This window comes from Cervus canadensis, unplaced genomic scaffold, assembly GCF_019320065.1.
Source record: "Cervus canadensis isolate Bull #8, Minnesota unplaced genomic scaffold, ASM1932006v1 Scaffold_077, whole genome shotgun sequence".
Classification (NCBI taxonomy): domain Eukaryota; kingdom Metazoa; phylum Chordata; class Mammalia; order Artiodactyla; family Cervidae; genus Cervus; species Cervus canadensis.
In genome coordinates this window covers 13,205-33,880 of record NW_025091459.1, presented here as the reverse complement: position 1 = coordinate 33,880, position 20,676 = coordinate 13,205, and the positions used below count along the sequence as shown (strand labels likewise).

Genomic DNA, 20,676 nt, shown 5'->3' with positions numbered 1-20,676 from the left:
AAATCATATCAGACACCATTTGTTACTACACTGTTTTCCAAATCTATGCCTATTTCCATTGTCCAGAGGGCTTAGGAATTATCATACTTCTGTATTTACAAACATAACATCTTAGAACATCACTGGATCTTCCTGTTTAATTAAGACCTTACCAAGGTTTTTTTGTGTATGTCTTTAAACAATACAAATATTACCAGTTTCAAATAAAAAACTGAGCCATACTGTAAAAAAAATAAAAAATCAGTCGTTGTAAAAAAATTAATTTTAAAAGGATGAAATCTGATTTAGCTTCAGTTAGGCTTTTCCATAAGATTATTTACATTTTGTACATTTATTATAAATTATGACGTTAACTAATAGAATATATATTCTATCCAAAGATCCTATACTGCAAACAACAATAAAGATTCTCATTTGATTAACACCCTAAAAATATATTCTTGTTATTTGTGATTAATGACTCATTCTAAAGGCCCTGTATTAGATGTGACATACGAACATAAATAATTTCCATTATAGTTGTGGTAAAATTTAACAAGCTGAATTAAAAAAGGAGAAAACAATTATACCATAACACAGATATCAAAGTATAAGTAATCTGCACTGCATGCTTTCAATAGGTTGAAACAGAACAGCTAAAAAGGTACCATTTTTAAAACACAATATATTTGGGTGCTCCATTATTAACTGGTATCTGGCCAAGCATTTAGCACCTAGCTGATGCTAATACATATCAACAGGTTGCTGAGAGGGATGCAAAATGTTTGTTTGCATCTCAGTTTTCTAAAGTTTATGTCTCCTGGTCAATTTTTCTGTGCTTTTTTCTGTGTTCGCATCATACCTAGAACATAACTTTTTTTTCTCAATTTTTAAATTTTTTATCTGGAAAAATTCAAGCTCTGGCAAAAGCTGCCAGAATAAAAGTAGTATAAAGAACTTCAAGTAGCACTTACTCAGGTTCATTGTTTAAAATTTTATCCTAAAGGCTTTATAATTTGCTTATTCTTCCCCTAAAATATATATGCACATCTATTTATATATGTGTGTACATATATTTATATATACACATACTGAGACCTATAATTTTTCAGAACATTTAAGGGAAATTATGAATATTATGGCCTTTTACCTCTAAATACTTGATAGTGAATAATTCCTAGGAATAGGGATACTGTCATATATAATATTACAATACTGTTATAAATTTCAATATACTTACCATTAATGTAATACATTTATTGAAACTACTATTATAATCCAATATGTCAACTGACCTAACAGTGTCCTATAGCATTCCCACCTTCTCGTCCCTAAGTACAGTTTCCTATCCAGGGTCAGGCACTGCATTTGGCAGGCACATCTCTTTTACCTTCTTTAATCTGAAACATTTCCACAGCTTTTCTCTATGACACTTTTAAAGAATGCTGTCTCCTAACTCTTCCTTTTATTCACTAAAATGTTCTCCCTTTGGAGTTTGCTTGATGTTTCCATACAATTAAGATTCAGATTATGCATTCTTAGGTGGAATATTATACAAGCAACAATGGATCCTTCTTAGAGTATCACAGTTGTAGGCACAGGGTGTCCACCTGTTTCTCAATGATGATGTTAATTTTGATCATCCAGTCAATGCACTATCCAGTACTATACAAAATAATTACTAATTTTTCCTTTGCAACAATAAAGTAATCTGTAGAGAAACATTTTGAAATTATGCAAAACCCATGTTCCTTACCAAACTCTCTCCATAGATTTGGATTCCTAACTTTCCTATAATGTTTCCAAAATGTTGATTCTTTTCAAACATCAGCATCCCCTGTACATTACTAATTGTCATTTGACCTAATGGAAGCAAGAGCCTTCTCTACTCCCTTATTTTTCTCTCTCTCCCAATCTTTATCAATCAGGCACTGGTACGGACTTAAGAATTCCTTTCTTCCTCCAATGGTTTATGATTAAAGACAACTTCTTTCAACATATAAAGGAAAGCAAATGTATTATAAGTGGATAGGATCGTTATATTTAATGGTGGTGATCAATCATTCAGTCATTTCTGACTCTGCAACCCCATAAACTAAGCCTGCCAGGCTCCTCTGTCCATGGAATTTTCCAGGCAAGAATCCCAGAGTGAGTTGTCATTTCCTCTTCCAGGGGATCTCCCTGACCCAGGGGATCAAATCAGTGTCTCTTGCGTCTCCTGAATTGGCTGGTGGATTCTTTATCACTGAGTTACCTGGGAAGCCAGTTATATTTAATGGCTGGAGTATTTGTTCCTATTATTTCTATTAGACACTTCTTGCTTTACCTAAAAGATGTGTTATTTCAATAAAATATTACTATATAGAACATACAAAGAACTACCACATAGTCTATATACATGTTCTCTCAGTTATTGATTCTTAACCACTATTCAATGGTGGCTATTCAAAGTGAGGGTATCATACTCTGGAAACCTGGAAAATCCTATTTTAAAAAAATCAAAACATTCTAGAAACGAAATGTTGTAGGAAGTAGGAATTGCTTATAAATAAGACAAATTACATTGAAAATAAAAAATCTTCAGATTGAAAGTACAGCAGACAGGGAGACTGAAAAAAGAGATCTGACTGTAGGTGACAATGCACCTATTCTTTTCCCACAGGTAAGAAAGCCATCTGAGTTTTTTGTACTCTTTGAGCTGTGTACTGGTAATCTTGCCTTTGTTGCTAAGCTACCAATCCATCATTCTACATTTCATATGCTTTGTGATGCTGTGACAGGCATTCTACAAACCATATTTCTTTTTCTCCAGGTACCCCAGTCTTGGTTTCATCAACACTTGGTACTAAATGGAGACTGGAAGACTGAATGGTTGAAAAGGGGAATGATTCTTTATTGGTTTTTTTTTTTTCACCAGCCAACAGTTCTTAACTATGGCATTCACAGTTAGCTTCTGTTTTCAGCTCATTTTTGGCGATCCCAGAACCAGCCTCTTCATGGCTGCTCGTGATATCAGCACTGGCCTAGGTCTCTTTCCTCAGAAATCTCATACCCAGGACTGCAGGACCCCTTCTCTGAAACTCCTAGTTTCTGATAACTCCAAGCTCTTCCCTTTGTTCCCACAGCCCCAGGGAAGCAGCTGCTTCCTGAAGCCACTATTTCTGTATTACACCAGTGTCCCCCTTTTGCTTTCTGAATCCTCTAATACCTACTTAAAATTTTCCTTTTACTATATTCTCTCTTTTAAAGCACTGGTTTCTGTTTTCCTAACTAGACCTTGGCTGACACAAGGTTCACAATTTAAAATAAACATTAATACATAAAACATTATTAAAATTCATTTACAAATTATGAAATACACTTTTATAAAAAGAGAAATTTCCTTGAAAAATATGTGCACTCTACTTGATGCTACTGTGCTCTGAGATTTTTTACCATCAGATTATTAGCATTAAATTGCATTACAAAATAAAAGATCAGAGTAAATTAATTATCCAGAAGTGGCATTTATCACTAATTCATTACCTCCAATGTACCTCTCTATTTCAGAGAAAGAGATGGAGCCTCAAACACAACTTACCAGTTGCTTTCATAGAGAATGAGACCTGCTTTGAAGAATTACATTCACTAGGACATTTAAGTGTGCAAATGAACACCATAATTTATAAGACATACCCTGAAATTCGTTGCCTCCAATTCCGATATGGGTCATATAAACTTTCACAAAATGCCAATGCATGGATCACAAATTCTTCAATAGATGTCTGATCTGCCAATTCCTTCTCTTTTTTTTTGCTTTTTAACTGAGAATTTAAACATAAAATTATATGCACTTAAAAATATTAAGCCAAAAAAAAAAATATATTAAGCCATATGACATACTGTGCAATATCATTAAGATATTTATGTGTTTCATTCATCTAATAATAACAAATAATTTTTACTCAAATAAGCCTAAGTTCCACTTGAATCTGCAGAAGGTCAGTTAATCATATGGACTAGATGTAACCACTCAAATTTTAAATATTTCCTAGGAAAGGTTTCAAACTGACAGCCAAACATTTTTCAAAAAATGAAGATGATTAAATAATAAAAACATAAAATGACAAACTGTGCCATTTTAAAAAGGCATTTATAAAATGCTTCAATTTTTAAATTAAAATAACAAAATGTATTAATAACTGTTTTTCTACTTTTAGATAATATGCATAAGATGCCTGCAATAATGTGCCCAATGATAATTTAATGATCTTCTCTAATATCTCCTCTGAAAACACTTAACTTTACTAAATTTTAAAAAGTAAAAACTAATTACACTCAGTAAAGCAACAAAAAGGAATATATTAACACCTACTTGCTGAATATAGAGTGTTGTCATAGTGATAACATGGTTGATATATGAGCAGGTCCCAATTTCTTCTACATTAGATAGATTTCTGTGGAAAAAAAAAAAAAAACCAGCCATATATTTATTCCGTATGAATGGTGAGAAAAATGCATTCTCATGTATTCAGACTGATTTTCAGAACACTTGTTGGCAAATGAAGTACAAATAACATTAATTAAAACTGAAAATCAATTTGATTATATAATTGCTTTCCCACTGAGAATGCAAAACACACCTCAATCACTATCTAACTACTATAAACAAAGAATAAGAAATACATGTTAATTAGCACTTGTTTATTGTGAAAAATTGGAAAATATCACAAAGTAGAAAGAGTAAAAGTCATTAGTGTTCTTACAACTTAAACATTAGCAAATACATACATTGTGGATTATTTCTTTCCAGGTTTGTTGCTATTTTCTTCTGTAGGTTCTAGCTTGGTATTTTTTACATATCATTGCCTTTATAAGACATTTTGTGTAGTTTTACAGTTATCATCTGGCTTTCTGAAATTGGGTTCCCCTTTTAGACACATAATATATCTCTTCAACTGTATTAAAAACCCTGAGGGAAGGGTGGATATCTATATATACTCCAAGAGGGTAGAGTACGCGCCTTGCGTAAAGCAATCGATTAACAAGGGCATGGCATTTAGTTAAAATCTGACCCTCATTTTTGTTTCATTTTAACAAGATTGAGGGATAGCACATAAAGGGGCTTCCCTGGTGGCTCAGATGGTAAAGAATCCACCTGCAATGCAGGAGACCCAGGTTCAATCCCTGAGTCGGGAAGAGCCGCTGGACAAGGGAATGGCTACCCACTCCAGTATTCTTGCCTGGAGAATTCCATGGTCAGAGGAGCCTGGTGAGCTACAGTCCACAGGGTCGCAAAGAGTCAGAGACAACTGAGCAACTATTACTTGCACTTTTTTTTTCATGACACATAAAATGCTAAAGTGTACTCTATCTAACATCATCAGTCTTTTTCTTTATGTATTTAAAAAAAATTCTATAAAGACAAAAAAAATCTATTAAGTTCTGAGACATTGGGACCTTGAAAAATACTCTGTATCTTAAAATCCAGTAGACACTAAAAGAACAGGAAAAATTAACTGAACTAATAGACTTCTTAAGAAGTCAGAATGTCAGGACATCTTTGAGAAAGCAGAGAGTAAAAGGCAGAGGTAACATTCAAAGCCCCTGTGGAGGATTCTGGGAAGACAGCCAAGTAGGAAGCACGAGGAATCTGTCTTCTCCACCTAGAAACACTTCCACTGTCAAAATCAGTTTGATGTAAGTATTTTGGAAACCTTGAGCCTCTAATGAAGGCTGGCAACTTCCAGATGAAGATTTGGATGGTAAATTGCAACTAATGTCCTAAATTATGGACATTAATTTAAATTTCGGCTATTAGCTCAGCAGCAGCTACCAATCCCCACCCCAGCCATGTGGTAAACAGCTGTGCATATGTTCCAGAAGCTGCCTGGAAGCAAGCTCACAGGAACCATTATGGGCAAAAAGGACCCTGTCCTCCAAATATTGGAGATCTGTGCTCCAATCACCGACTGCTGCGTCTGATTATAAAGGTGCAGGGAAACAGAGAGGCAGCCATTGCTATTGCACCTACCCCCACAGTTATTACCCTTCCCTTTCTGGGCAACGTAATTTCCAGGCGACTTAATGGGTCATATCCCTTTTCACCTTCATCTTTTTATTTTTTTTCCCCTTTTGGGAGATAGATATTAAAGACTAGGACATTCAAAAATGATGGCATAAATGGGGAAAATCAGAGAGTGACCACACATGCTGAGGGAAAATCATAATAGATTTGAGCAAACCTCAGGTTTACAACTCAGGTTGATTCTCACCACAAAGACAATCTGTAATAAAAAATATTATAAAAGCAATAAACAAAAGTAACAACAAAAAGCAGTAAACCACTGGAAAAGAGGTAAATCTGATATTCAGCATTACGTTATTAGATTCAATGTCTTGCATTCAATTAAAAAGAAAAATCAGAAGGTATACAAAGAACTAGGGAACTACGGCCCAGTCAAAAGAAAAAAAGAAATCAACAGAAACTCCCTGAAAAAGACTTATTGGACAAAAACTTCAATTAACTGTCTTTAAGACACTCGAAGTATTTAAGGTAGGCGTGGAGAAAGTCAAGAAATTAATGGGTAAACAAATGGAAATATTGATAAAGAGATTTAAAAAACTAAAAAGAAGCCAAAAGAAATTCTGGTGCTGAAAAGTACAATCACTACAATGAAAAATGCACTTGAGGAATCCAAGAGCAGATTTGAAAAGGCAGAAGAAAGAATCACGGAACGTGAAGACAGCACAGTGGAAATTAACAAGTCTAGATAACAGAAACAAAAACATTTGCGTCCCAGAAAAAGAAGAGAAAGAAAAGGGGGAACAGAGAATACCTGAAGAAATAATGGGTGAAAACATTCCCAATTTGATGAAAGACATGAAAATAAACAGCCAAGAAGCTTAATAAACTCCAAATAAGGTGAACTCACAGACACCCATACTGAGACACACAAAGTTATAATCAAACTCTCAAAAGACTATTTCTCTCAAAATAGAGAGAATCTTTAAAGCAGGAAGAAAGAAGTAATTCATCACATATAAGATATCCTCAATACAATTATCAGCAGATTTCTAAAAACAAACTTAGGCCAGAAGACAGTGAGAGAATATACTCAAAATGCTAAAAGAAAAAACTATCAACCAACAATCCAACATCTGGGAAACTGCTTCAAAAGTGAGGGAGAAACAAAGACATTTCTAGAAAACAAAAAGTCTGTGCCAAATAGGTCGACCATGCAAAACATTCAACAGTGTCCTGCAAGGTGAAAATTAAGGACACTATACAGCAACTCAACATTGTATGAAAAAATAAAGATCTCAATGAAGGTAAATATGTGGGCAATTATAAAAGAGAGTACTATTGTAACAATGATTTGTAATTGCATTCTTTGTTTTTATATATTTTAAGAGATCATATTTAAAGGAAAAAAAAACTGTTCATGTAAAAACTAGTATTACTGTAACTTTTGCTTGTAATTCCAAATCTTATTTTTATATAATTTACAAGACTAACACATTTAAAATAATTATTAGCTTATGCCTTGGGGCAAACAATGTGTAACGTAGTTTTATGATACCAAAATGAAAAGGAGTAGGGAGAGAGCCATAAAGGAGCAGAGTTTCTGTATGTTATTGACGTTACAGTGGTATAAATTCAAATTAGAGTGTGAAAACTTTAGGGTGTTAAATATAATACCAACGGTGATCAAAAAGAAAATATCTATTGAATATGCCGGGAGAAATATAAATAACCTCAGATATGCAGATGACACCACCCGTCTGGCAGAAAATGAAGAAGAATTAAAGAGCCTCTTGATGAAAGTTAAAAAGGAAAGTGAAAAAGTTGGCTTAAAGCTCAACATTCAGAAAACTAAGATCATGGTATCTGGTCCCATCACTTCATGGCAAATAGATGGGGAAACAGTGGCTGACTTTATTTTTCTGGGCTCCAAAATCACTGTAGATGGTGATTGCAGCCATGAAATTAAAAGATGCTTACTCCCTGGAAGGAAAGTTATGACCAACCTAGACAGCATATTAAAAAGCAGAGACATTACTTTGTCAACAAAGGTCCATCTAGTCAAGGTTATGGTTTTTCCAGTAGTCAAGTATGGATGTGAGAGTTGGACTATAAAGAAAGCTGAGTGCCAAAGAATTGATGCTTTTGAACTATGGTGTTGGAGAAGACTCTTGAGAGTCCCTTGGACTGCAAGGAGATCCAACTGGTCCATCCTAAAGGAGATCAGTCCTGGGTGTTTATTGGTTAGGACTGATGTTGAAGCTGAAACTCCAATATTTTGGCCACCTGATGGGAAGAGCTAACTCATTTGAAAAGACCCTGATGCTGGGAGGGATTGGTGGCAGGAGGAGAAGGGGACGACAGAGGATGAGATGGTTGGATGGCATCACCGACTCAATGGGCATGAGTTTGGGTGGACTACGGGAGTTGGTGATGGACAGGGAGGCCCGGCATGCTGTGGTTCATGGAGCTGCAAAGAGTCGGACACGACTGAGCAACTGAATTGAATATAGAATAGAATATGACAAAGGAATTTAAACATTTCATAGAAAATGTCAGTTAAACACAAGGAAGGCAGTAATTTAAGAAACGAGGCCCAAATCTTGTTTTTAAGGCATAAAGTAAACAAATAGCACATTAACAGAAATGTTACTTTCAATGTAAGTGGATTAAAGTTTCCAGTCAAAGACAGAGATTGGCAGAATTGACACAAACTCATGATCCAACTATATATTATCTACTTGAGGTCCAAGGAAACAAACAGGTTGAAAGTGAAAGCAGAGAAAAAGATACTCCATGCAAAGAACAACCCCAAGAGAGTAGAGATCGACATATGAATATCAGATGCAACACGCTTTAAGTCAAAAAAGGTTACAGAGACAAGGACATTATATGCTTTAAAAAGCATAATATAATATAAGAAAGGTATATATAACATTATATATATAACAAGGGGCTTCCCTGATGGCTCAGTGAGTAAAGAATCCTCCTGCAATGCAGGAAACACAGGAGACGTGGGTTTGATCCCTGAATCGGGAAGATTTCCTGGAAAAGGAAATGGCAACCTGCTCCAGTATTCCTGCCTGGAAAACGTTATGGACAGAGGAGCGTGGTGGGGACCGTCCAGAGAGTCACAAAGAGTCAGACACAACGTAGCATGCAGGCAAGGCAATATAACAAAGGTATAATACGAGCAAGAAGATATAACAATTATAAATATTTAGATATCTAATGACAGGTCATCAAAATATATGAAGCAAATACTGACAGAACTGAAGAGAGAAATATAGTTCTCCCATAATAGCTGGAGAATTCAATATCTCCTCCACAATAATGAATAAAACCAACTAGACACAAGATAAGTAAAGAAACAGAGGACTTAATCAACACAGTAAGCCACAGATCTAAGAAACATACACAGATCACTCTAGCTAATAACAATAGAACATTCTTCACAAGTGCACTTGGAACATTTTACAGGATAGACACTATGTTAGGTTACAAATTAAGTCTCAACAGATTTAAAATGGCAGATATCATACAAAGCATCTTCTCTAACCACAACAGGATGAAGCTAAAATCAAAATGAAAACTGAAAAATTCTCAAAACTGTGGAAATTAACCAGAAGACTTTTTTAAACAATCAATGAATCGAAGAAGAAATCAAGAGGGAAATTAGAAAATACTTGAGATAAATGAAAAGAAAAATACGACTTATGAAAACCTATGAGAGGTAGTGAAAGTGGTGCAAAGAGAAAATGTTACAGGTATAAGTGCTTACATTAAAGAAAAGAAACCAAGTACTCAATTGCCTAAGTTCAGGAATCAAGAAGAAATAACAAACTAAACCCAAAGTTAGCAGAAAGAAGGAAATAATAAAGATCAGAGCAGAGGCAAAAAAATTTTTAAAAACAGAGAAAATTCATGAAACAAAAAATTAGTTCTTTGAAGATATAAACAAAATTAACAAATCTTTAGAAAGACAGACAAAAAAAAAAAGAAGACAGATTATGAAATGAAAGTATGGACATTACTACTGATTCTGTTCAGTTTAATTCAGTCACTCAGCAGTGTCTGACTCTTTGCGACCCCATGAACTACAGCATACCAGGCATCCGTGTCCATCATCACCTCCCAGAGTTTACTCAAACTCATGTCCACTGAGTCAGTGATGGACTCATCACCATTCAACCATCTCATCCTCTGTCATCCCCTTCTTCTCTTGCCTTCAATCTTTCCCAGCATCAGGGTCTTTTCAAATGAGGCAGCTCTTCTCATCAGGTGGCCAAAGTATTGGAGTTTCAGCTTCAACATCAGTCCTTCCAATGAACATTCAGGACTGATTTCTTTTAGGATGGACTGGTTGGATCTCCCTGCTGTCCCAGGTACTATCAATAGTCTTCGCCAACACAACAGTTCAAAAGCATCAATTCTTCAGTGCTCAGCTTTCTTTACAGTCCAACTCTCACATCCATACATGACTACTGGAAAAACCGTAGCCTTGACTAGTCAGACCTTTATTGACAAAGTAAAGTCTCTGCTTTTTAATACGCTAAGTTGGTCATAACTTTTCTTCCATCTGCAGTGATTTTGGAGCCCAAAAAAAATAAAGTCAGCCACTGTTTCTGCACCTATTTGCCATGAAGTGATGGGACCAGATGCCATGATATTTGCTTTCTAAATGTTGAGCTTTAAGCCACCTTTTTCATTCTCCTCTTTAACTTTCATCAAGAGGCTCTTTAGCTCTTCATCACTTTCTGCCATAAGGGTGGTGTCATCTGTATATATGAGGTTACTGATATTTCTCCCAGCAATCTTGATTCCAGCTTGTGCTTCCTCCAGCCCAGCGTTTCTCCTGATGCACTCTGCATATAAGTTAAACAAGCACGGTGACAATATACAGCCTTGACTCATTCCTTTTCCTATTTGGAACCAGTCTGTTGTTCCATGTCCAGTTCTAACTGTTGCTTCCTGACCTGCATTCAGATTTCTCAAGAGGCAGGTCAGGTGGTCTGGTATTCCCATCTCTTTCAGAATTTTCCACAGTTTATTGTGATCCACACAGTCAAAGGCTTTGGCATAGTCAATAAAGCAGAAATAGATGTTTTTCTGGAACTCTCTTGCTTTTTCGATGATCCAGCGGATGTTGGCAATTTGATGTCTGGTTCCTCTGCCTTTTCTAAAACCAGCTTGAATGTCTGGAAGCTCATGGTTCATGTATTATTGAAGCCTGGCTTGGAGAATTTTGAGCATTACTTCAATAGCGGGTGAGATGAGTGCAATTGTGTGCTAGTTTGAGCATTCTTCGGCATGGCCTTTCTTAGGGATTGGAATGAAAAGTGACCTTTTCCAGTCCTGTGGCCACTGCTGAGTTTTCCAAAGTTGCTGGCATATTGAGTGCAGCACTTTCACAGCATCATCTTTCAGGATTTGAAATAGCTCAACTGGAATTCCATCCCTGCTACTAGCTTTGTTCATAGTGATGTTTCCTAAGGCCCACTTGACTTCACATTCCAGAATGTCTAGCTCTAGGTGAGTGATCCCACCATCATGATTATTTGGGTCGTGAAGATCTTTTTTATACAGTTTTTCTGTGTATTCTTGCTACCTCTTCTTAATATCTTCTGCTTCTGTTAGGTCAATACCATTTCTGTCCTTGAGCCCATCTTTGCATGAAATGTTCCCTTGGTATCTCTAATTTTCTTGAAGAGATCTCTAGTCTTTCCCATTCTATTGTTTTCCTCTATTTCTTTGCACTGATCGTTGAGAAAGGCTTTCTTATCTCCCCTTGCTATTCTTTGGAACTCTGCATTCAACTGGGAATATCTTTCCTTTTCTCCTTTGCTTTTGGCTTCTCTTCTTTTCACAGCTATTTGTAAGGCCTCCTCAGACAGCCATTTTGCTTTTTTGCATTTCTTTTTCTTGGGGATGGTCTTGATCCCTGTCTCCTGTACAATGTCATGAACCTCCATCCATAGTTCATCAGGCACTCTGTCTATCAGATCTAATCCCTTAAATCTATTTCTCACTTTCACTGTATAATCATAAGGAATTTGATTTAGGTCATACCTGAATGGTCTAGTGGTTTTCCCTACTTTCTTCAATTTAAGTCTGAATTTGGCAATAAGGAGTTCATGATCTGAGCCACAGTCAGCTCCCGGTCTTGTTTTTGCTGACTGTATAGAGCTTCTCCATCTTTGGCTGCAAAGAATATAAATCTGATTTCGGTGTTGACCATCTAGTGATGTCCATGTGTAGAGTCTTCTTTTGTGTTGTTGGAAGTGGATGTTTGCTATGACCAGTGCGTTCTCTTGGAAGAACTCTATTAGCCTTTGCCCTGCTTCATTCTGTACTCCAAAGTCAAATTTGCCTGTTACTCCAGGTGTTTCTTGACTTCCTACTTTTGCATTCCAGTCCCCTATAATGAAAAGGACATCATTTTTGGGTGTTAATTCTAGAAGGTTTTATAGGTCTTCATAGAACCATTCAACTTCAGCTTCTTCAGCATTACTGGCCGTGGCATAGACTTGGATTTCCGTGATATTGAATGCTTTCCCTTGGAAATGAACAGAGATCATTCCGTCATTTTTGAGATTGCATCCAAGTACTGCACTTCGGACTCTTTTGTTGACTATGAGGGCTACTCCATTTCTTCTAAGGGATCCTTGCCCACAGTAGTAGATATAATGATCATCTGAGTTAAATTCACCCATTCCAGTCCATTTTAGTTTGCTGATTCCTGGAATGTCAACATTCACTCTTGCCATCTCCTATTTGGTCACTTCCAATTTGCCTTGATTCATGTACCTAACATTCCAGGTTCCTATGAAATATTGCTCTTTACAGCATCGGACCTTGCTTCCATCACCAGTCACATCCACAACTGGGTGTTCTTTTTGCTTTGGCTCCATCTCTTCATTCTTTCTGGAGTTATATCTCCACTGATCTCCAGTAGCATATTGGGCACCTACCAACCTGGGGAGTTCATCTTTCAGTGTCCTATCTTTTTGCCTTTTCATACTGTTCATGGGGTTCTCAAGGCAGGAATATTGAAGTGGTTTGCCATTCCCTTTTCCAATTGGGATTCCCTGGTGGCTCAGATGGTAAAGTGTCTGCCCACAATGCGGGAGGCCCGGGTTCGATCCCTGGTTCATTAAGATCCCCTGGAGAAGGAAATGGCAACCCACTCCAGTACTCCTGCCTAGAAAATTCCATGGATGGAGGAGTCTGGTGGGCTACAGTCCATGGGGTCACAAAGAGTCAGACACGACTGATTAGAAAGAAATAAAGAAATATATAAAAAGATATATAGTACTGATTACAAAGAAATAAAAAGATTTATTACAGTATTATGAAGAACTGTACAACAGATTTAATAACATAGATGAAATGGACAAATTCCTAGAAACACAAAATCTCCTAAGACTAAACCATGATGAAATAAATAATCTGAACAGATCTTCAACTAATAAGGATACTGAATCAGCAATCAAAACTCTCTCAACAAAGCAGCCCTAGACCCGATGTTTTCGCTGGCAAATTCTACAAAACATCTTTTAAAGAAGAACTGATGCTAATCCTTCTCATGTCTTTCCAATAAGTGAAGAAAAAACACTTTATAAATCATTATATGATACCAGTATTACCCTGATACCAAATCAGACAAGAGATTATAAGAAAACTACAGACCAAAATCCTTATAAACATTAATGCAGAGATCTTCAACAAAATGCCAGTAAAGAGAATTCAACAGCATATTAAAAGGATTACATACCATGACTAAGTGGCATTCATTCCTGGAATGCAAGGATGGTTCAACCTATGAAACCTGACCAATGTAATACGCTTCATCAACAGAATAAAGGGAAAAAAATCCACATGATCATCTCAATTAAAAAGCATTTTAACTGCACAAAAAGCATTTGAGAAAATTCAACAATCTTTCCTGAGAACAACACTCAGCAAATTCGGAATAGAAAGAAACTGTCTCAATTTAATAAAATCTATATATAATTTCCAGAGAAGGCAATGGCACCCCACTCCAGTACTCTTGCTGGAAAATCCCATGGACAGAGCAGCCTGGTAGGCCGCAGTCCATGGGGTTGCTAAGAGTCGGACACGACTGAGCGGCTTCACTTTCATGCATTGGAGAAGGAAACAGCAAACCACTCCAGTGTTCTTGCCTGGAGAATCCCAGGGATGGGTGAGCCTGGTGGGCTGCCTTCTATGGGGTCGCACAGAGTTGGACACTACTGAAGTAACTTAGCAGCAGCAGCAGCATATATAATTTCAGAGCAAATATCAGACTACTGGTAAAAGACTAAAAGTTTTTCCTCTAAGAACAAGAAGACAGATTTTAAGAAGCATATGATGTTCCTAACCCAATGGCTCTCAAATTTTTATATGCAGATTAACATGGAATATGTGAAAAATCAAAATGCATGAGTTCTTTTAGATCCAAATTTCCATACATAAGGCTCAAACTCTGCATTTCTAGTAACCTTTCCAACTGATATTACACACACCAAATTTAAGTAGCATAGACCCAATCATCTATAAATCTGGAAATATAAGCTATGGAATAATTATACTTTCTTTGGTTAAATTATAAAATGAAAGACTACGAAAGCACATTTTGCAAATGGCAATGCACAGTATAAAAATGTGTATGTACATGTTTACAGGTGAGGACCATAGAGAAAATACTAGTGCAATAAATTCTTAAGTAACTACTCTTGTCATTGTCTTAACTCTAAAGCAGTTAGTCTTTTATCTTGGCTGAATCTTTCTACATAGGTATACTAAAACGCTTTCCAATATAATAACAAACTACAAGCCTACTTCAAAAGCTGCACTCATCCTTAAAAGCTCCACATGAACAACAAACATCATTAATAACCAATAAATGCATTATTAGTTTGCTATTAGCCACATGAACAACAAACATCATTAATAACCAATAAATGCATTATTAGTTTGCTACTGATTATTTAAAACAGGTAACTAGTTTATTTGCACCAGATACCTGCAAAGAATAATGAAGAACTTGACAAGCAAAACTGACAAGGCTTGCTGTTCTTCCTCTAATCCATCAGCCATTTTCTGAACACACTGTAGAAGCTGGATCCTCAGAACCTGCAGAATATTATCAGGAAGCAGAGATATTCCAGGAGGCATATCATCCACCCTACAATAGAAACGGAACAAAATAAGAAGTGTGTTTAAATACAGGATGAAAATCTCTGTCACTTTAAAGGAACTACATTTTCAGTTCAAATCCTCTAGATCACATATTCTGTGCCTCCTCTCTGCAAGGTAACACCAAATGATTAGTGATATTTTAAAAGATTATTAGAGCAGAGTGATTAGTAACACTTCAGAGGAGGCTTACTGAAAAGAGAGAAAAAGATGCTATTTAGTATTCTCAACTGTGCTACTTTTAAAGAATATACTTAAAATATATATTAGTTCACCTTCTATTACTTAGAAATAAAATATGTATCCATACCAATTCTAAAAGAAACAGTAACTAGCAAATAAAAAAGAAGTACCTATAACTAGTTTAATATCTGTTAACTGCTTCACTAAATAAACAACATTCACCTACCTATAGGCTCCCTAAGCCATCTGATTAGAAGAGGGAGAGAAGATAACTCGCAAAAGGAAAGGAGAAAGAGATGAATGTAGAACTCCAAACACAAACATCAACAGAAGACTCTTTTAAAGTAATATATCAATATTTTGTGACAAGTGGTTTCTGTGTAAAACTATTTGATTCTACAGGGCAAAAACCAACACCAGATATTAAGTGACTCCTTGCATGTGCCTCTCACATTAAAATCCCCTAGATTCAGTGTCAGAGGCCTGAATGCTAAATTCCACCTCTGTAACATAACATATTCATTTAATCTAATCTCTGAAGTTCCCTAATCTATGAAACTGTAATATCAGGTATCTGCCCTATTTCACTAGGCTCTGAAACCAAGTAGTCAATGTGCATTTTCCACTTCAAAATAGGTGAAGCACTCTAAAAGTGTAATGCATTTTAAATACACATTTCTAAAGCCTAAGAATCTTTTCATATGTCACTATACTAATTTTCCTATCTCTATTAGGAAAATGCTCAAATCATAAAGAAGCACTGTGAAGAACTTACATGATTAAATGAGAATTAGACTTTATAATGGTCTCTTTTTCAGATAATGCTTAACATGAAGTATTAGTACTATTTTTACATTAAGTAAAAGGCATTCATTGTAGATAGAAAAACCTGAAGCACCTCAGCAGTAGTCACATAAACACACATGATAAATATTAGCCTCTTCCTAAACCACCCTACAACATAAATTAAAGTTTTATAAAATAAATACAAGTCACAAAGCAGACTACCAAGGTTGCCTAATTCTACAACTATGTTATAAAATATGTTTCGTTTTACACCAATACAGTATACTAATGCATATATATGGAATTTAGAAAGATGGTTAACGATAACCCTATATGCAAGACAGAAAAAGAGACACAGATGTATAGAACAGACTTTTGAACTCTATGGGAGAAGGCGAGGGTGGGATGATCTGAGAGAACAGCATCGAAACATGTATATTATCAAGTGTGAAACAGATCACCAGCCCAGGTTGGATGCATGAGACAAGTGCTCAGGGCTGGTGCACTGGGAAGACCCAGAGGAATGGGATGGGGAGGGAGGAGGGAGGGGGGATCGGGATGGGGAACACATGTAAATCCATGGCTGATTCATGTCAATGTATGGCAAAAACCACTAGAATACTGTAAAGTAATTAGCCTCCAACTAATAAAAATAATTGGGAAAAAAAAAGTAAGTAAATAAATATTAAAAAAATATATATATGTTTTGTTTTACTCTGGGCATCATTTCACTTGCAAATTTGGATTCTTTAATTCTCTTATTTACAGATGGCGAAAGAAACACTCATTTTTATATTTAATTTTTTCTGAAGAGCTAAAAAAGGTGATTATAAAAAACAGAGCAACTTCAAAATAACAAATAGTTAAATAAAACTGATTTTCAAGACTAAGCAAAACTATTCCTCCTCAGTTTTCCAAAAATGTAAGTCAGCAAGAAAGAAGACATCAGATTTCCCAATATTTCATTCTAGTTATTTAAAACCAGTTCCTTTTGTCCTTAGCTGTCCCTTTTTCTACTTACATATGTTTTTATTTTCCTAGGCAGAAAAAAATATCAGCTTCTAAAAGAGTAATCTTTTTTCTTAACTGACTCTTATAAAATTAGTTAGAACATGGTTTATAGTCCAAGTTGGAATTTTTGGCCTAATGTGATAAAGATTTCAGAATTTAGAAGTATGTTCCCACCTCTAAGACTTCATTGCCAAAATTCTAAGCTCCTTTTGCTGAAATTTCCCAAACTCCAGAAATCTTTTCCACTCCTCTGTTCGCCTACTCAATGTCTCCTGTAAACAGCTGCCAATTGTTCTAACACAGGAAAAAGCCCAGCTTAAATTTCAAGCCTTTGTAATCTGGTAAAAGCAACCCTTGCTTTGTATTACGAATTCTCTAACACGGAAATTTTATAAAGTCAGTATACTTTAAATGAGGATTATCGGTAAAGCTGCTTTAAGATGACGACTAGTTTTATACATCTGACATATACTATTTACTTGAAAAATGGAAAATTTACTACTAGCAAAATCTAAATCCATATTCTGACAAAGATATGAAAAATAATTTTTTTTTTTTGAAAAATAATTTTAAATAAACAAACTAAATCACAAGTAAAAATGCTATTGGCATTCTGCATCGTACTTTAAATGTAGTGGCAATATAACTCAATGTACTGTTTTTAGAAATAACCTCCAAAGAAAGGAGACATTTATAACACATGGATGATAACAAGCGCATCTTACAAAACGCCAAGCATTCAAAGGCCAAAATCCTGACTCCATAAAAACTCTTACATTCATGATTTAAGGTGAGCTGTAAGTTTTTGTAATAAAAGCACTTCTAAGTATAAATGGTGGTTCATTTCTCTGGTGGCTCAGATTGTAAAGAATCTGCTTGCAATGAAGGAAACCCAGGTTCGATCCTGGGTTGGGGCGATCTCATGGAGAGAGAAACATCAACTCACTCCAATATTCTTGCCTGGAAAATCCCATGGACATAGGAGCCTGGCAGGCTACAGTCCATGGTTGGACACAACTGAGTAACTGAGCATGCATGCACACACACAGTATAAACTAAAAGAATACTCTTTTATGAGTAGAAATCAATAATACATAATCTTATTTGGAGTCAAAATTTAATACTGATTTTTCAGCCTTTATAAACTTGTAACAAATGATCTAATGGGGAAGAACTCTGAAATTGCATTTATAAACAATAAAGCACTTGTGCTTTCGGAGCATAACCTCACCATTTCTTAAGTTCAAAGCTTTGGTCCAAAAACTCAAATGATTTTCTTTCTCTGAATTATTACAATCACCTCTTAATGGGGCTTTTTGCCTTCAATCTCAACCCTTCTCAATCCAACCTCCATAATGGCACCTAAATGACTTAAAAAAAAACTTGATCATGATACTCTTACACAAAAAATTCCTTACTAGAATCTTGTATCTCCCATAACAAAAAATCAAAGTCCATGAGGAGTGCATTCATGGCACTTCATGATCTGGCTTCGATTTGATTCTCCAAATTCAACTCACCTGGTCTACACTCTCAGTGCCTACCTCTACCCCCAAACTGCAAACACTTTCCTTCCTGAAGATTTTTAATTTTCCAGATTCTCTTTTTTTTTTGGGGGGGGGGGATGGGGGGATTGCACAGCAGGTCATGCAAGATCTTTGTTCCCTGGAAACTAAAGATCACACTGCCACCACCTTCTGTGAGGCCCTAACCACTGAACCACCAGCGTGCTCACTCACGTCTAACTCTTTGCAACCCCATGGACTGTAGCCCGCCAGGCTCCTCTATCCATGCAATTTTCCAGACAAGAATACTGGAGTCCAGGGCATCTTCCAACCCGGGTACAGAACTCCATCTCCTGCTGCTCCTGCACTGGCAGGCGGTTTCTTTACCACTGCGCCACCTGGGAAGCTAGGACCACCAGGGAAGTTCCAATTCTCCAGATACTCTTTTTCATCATCAACCACAAGCCGTTTCTCCCCTCCCCTCTCAATACATCTCTACAAACTGAGTTCCTTTTGTGGCTAAAAGTATCTCCTCATTGCTCCAGCTTTTAACCACAACCAACCTAACCTCTCCTGCCTAACAAGGATTAGGTCCACAAGATGACTTGAGATACAATACAAAGTTTATCCAGGAAGTGGGGCTGGGAACTGTGAGACTATGGAAAGGGTGGCAGGCAAAGGAATGGGAGAAAATACTTGTACTTTCACTTATAAAATTTCTCCAAGATTTTAACTTTTCCCCTATTTTATGATTTTCAAATCCAGTTTTTAAAAATCTGAAAACTTGACCTACTCCAAGGTGTTTTCCAGGGCCCTACTACAGGCCAGGAAAAATAAGTTTCAACTACAATGCCTGTCATGTAACAAAGAAATTTTAGGCAAATGAATGGAATGACACACGGTGGACACTTAGATAGTTTCAAAAAAGGGGCTGGTCATATCTAAATGACTCACCTCCCAACTTTCTGAGAGGGGAGAGGAAGTACAGACTAAGGTTGATTGAACAGTCAATGATGTAATAAGACCCAACAAAACTCTGGAAAGCCAAAGCTCAAAGAGCTTCCTTCTTTGAACACACTGATGCTCAATGAGAGCAATGCACGCTGACCCCACAGAGAGACAGCAAGAAGCCCTGCATCCAGGCCCTCCCAGCCCCAAGCCCTGTTCCTATGAGTAGCCTTCATGATAATATGTAATCCTAAATACAGGACTTTCAGTGAGATTTCTAAGTCACTGTAGCAAACTATTGAACGTGAGGGAGTCATGACGACCTCCAAATTTATAGCCCGTTGGTCAGAAGTGTCAAGGTCTCCCTAGACTTGCTAATAATGTCTGAAGTGAGGACCGTCTCGCAGAGGACTTTGCCCTTAACTCATGGCATAGAGCACTAACTCTGGGTAATATCAGAACTGAAATGAGCTGCAGAACACTCAGTTGCCAGTGCCTTAACAAAGCAAAGAGGTGGCTTCTAGAAGTCAAATTTAGTATCAGCAAGAAAGATGACTGTGATCAATCAGAAATGTCTGCTAGGAAAGCAGGCTTATGCAGGAGGGGCATGTGTGTCAATATAATTGCCATCCTTTTAATATGTCATTAATGAGGTTTTTATGACAAGAATTAACAAATTCACCCAAGGGTAGGAAACTAAGTGTTTCTACATACCTGGTAGGCAGCTTTTCAAAGTCAACATCTAAGAATTGTTCATAGCTAGAAACAAAACTGTCCAACCACAGCTTCAGGTAATCTGGATCTTTCTGAAATAAGAAAATCATTGTAATATTAAGTATGTCAGGAGTCTTTTTTAAAAAACATTTTAACTCCTACTAAGAAAATATAAACTGATAATTTAAAGAAGTAATAATATGAAATACCTAAATGATACTCAAGAAGACATAGGAGCTGTTTTAAAATGTGTATTAAGTATAATGAACCCATGTGACTCACACAAAGAGCCACGGTCTTAACAATACTCTGTAAGAATCTACACAACCTGCCCCCTCCTAACTCTGC

The 20,676-nt window shown here is 36.4% G+C and overlaps 1 protein-coding gene across 1 annotated transcript in view; it reads right to left on the bottom strand.

Annotated features, from left to right (window-relative positions):
- Positions 1-20,453, bottom strand: part of LOC122436513 (neurobeachin-like protein 1) — a 32,961-nt gene extending 12,508 nt beyond the window's left edge. Inside the window, exons 1-4 of the mRNA XM_043460290.1 lie at positions 20,329-20,453; positions 15,009-15,170; positions 4,334-4,415; positions 3,655-3,782 (exon numbers count right to left, since the gene is read on the bottom strand). Coding sequence (XP_043316225.1) covers positions 3,655-3,782; positions 4,334-4,415; positions 15,009-15,170; positions 20,329-20,438 — 482 coding nt within the window. The 5' untranslated portion in view covers positions 20,439-20,453. The remainder of the gene's footprint in view (positions 1-3,654; positions 3,783-4,333; positions 4,416-15,008; positions 15,171-20,328) is intronic.
- Positions 20,454-20,676: the final 223 nt, after the last annotated feature.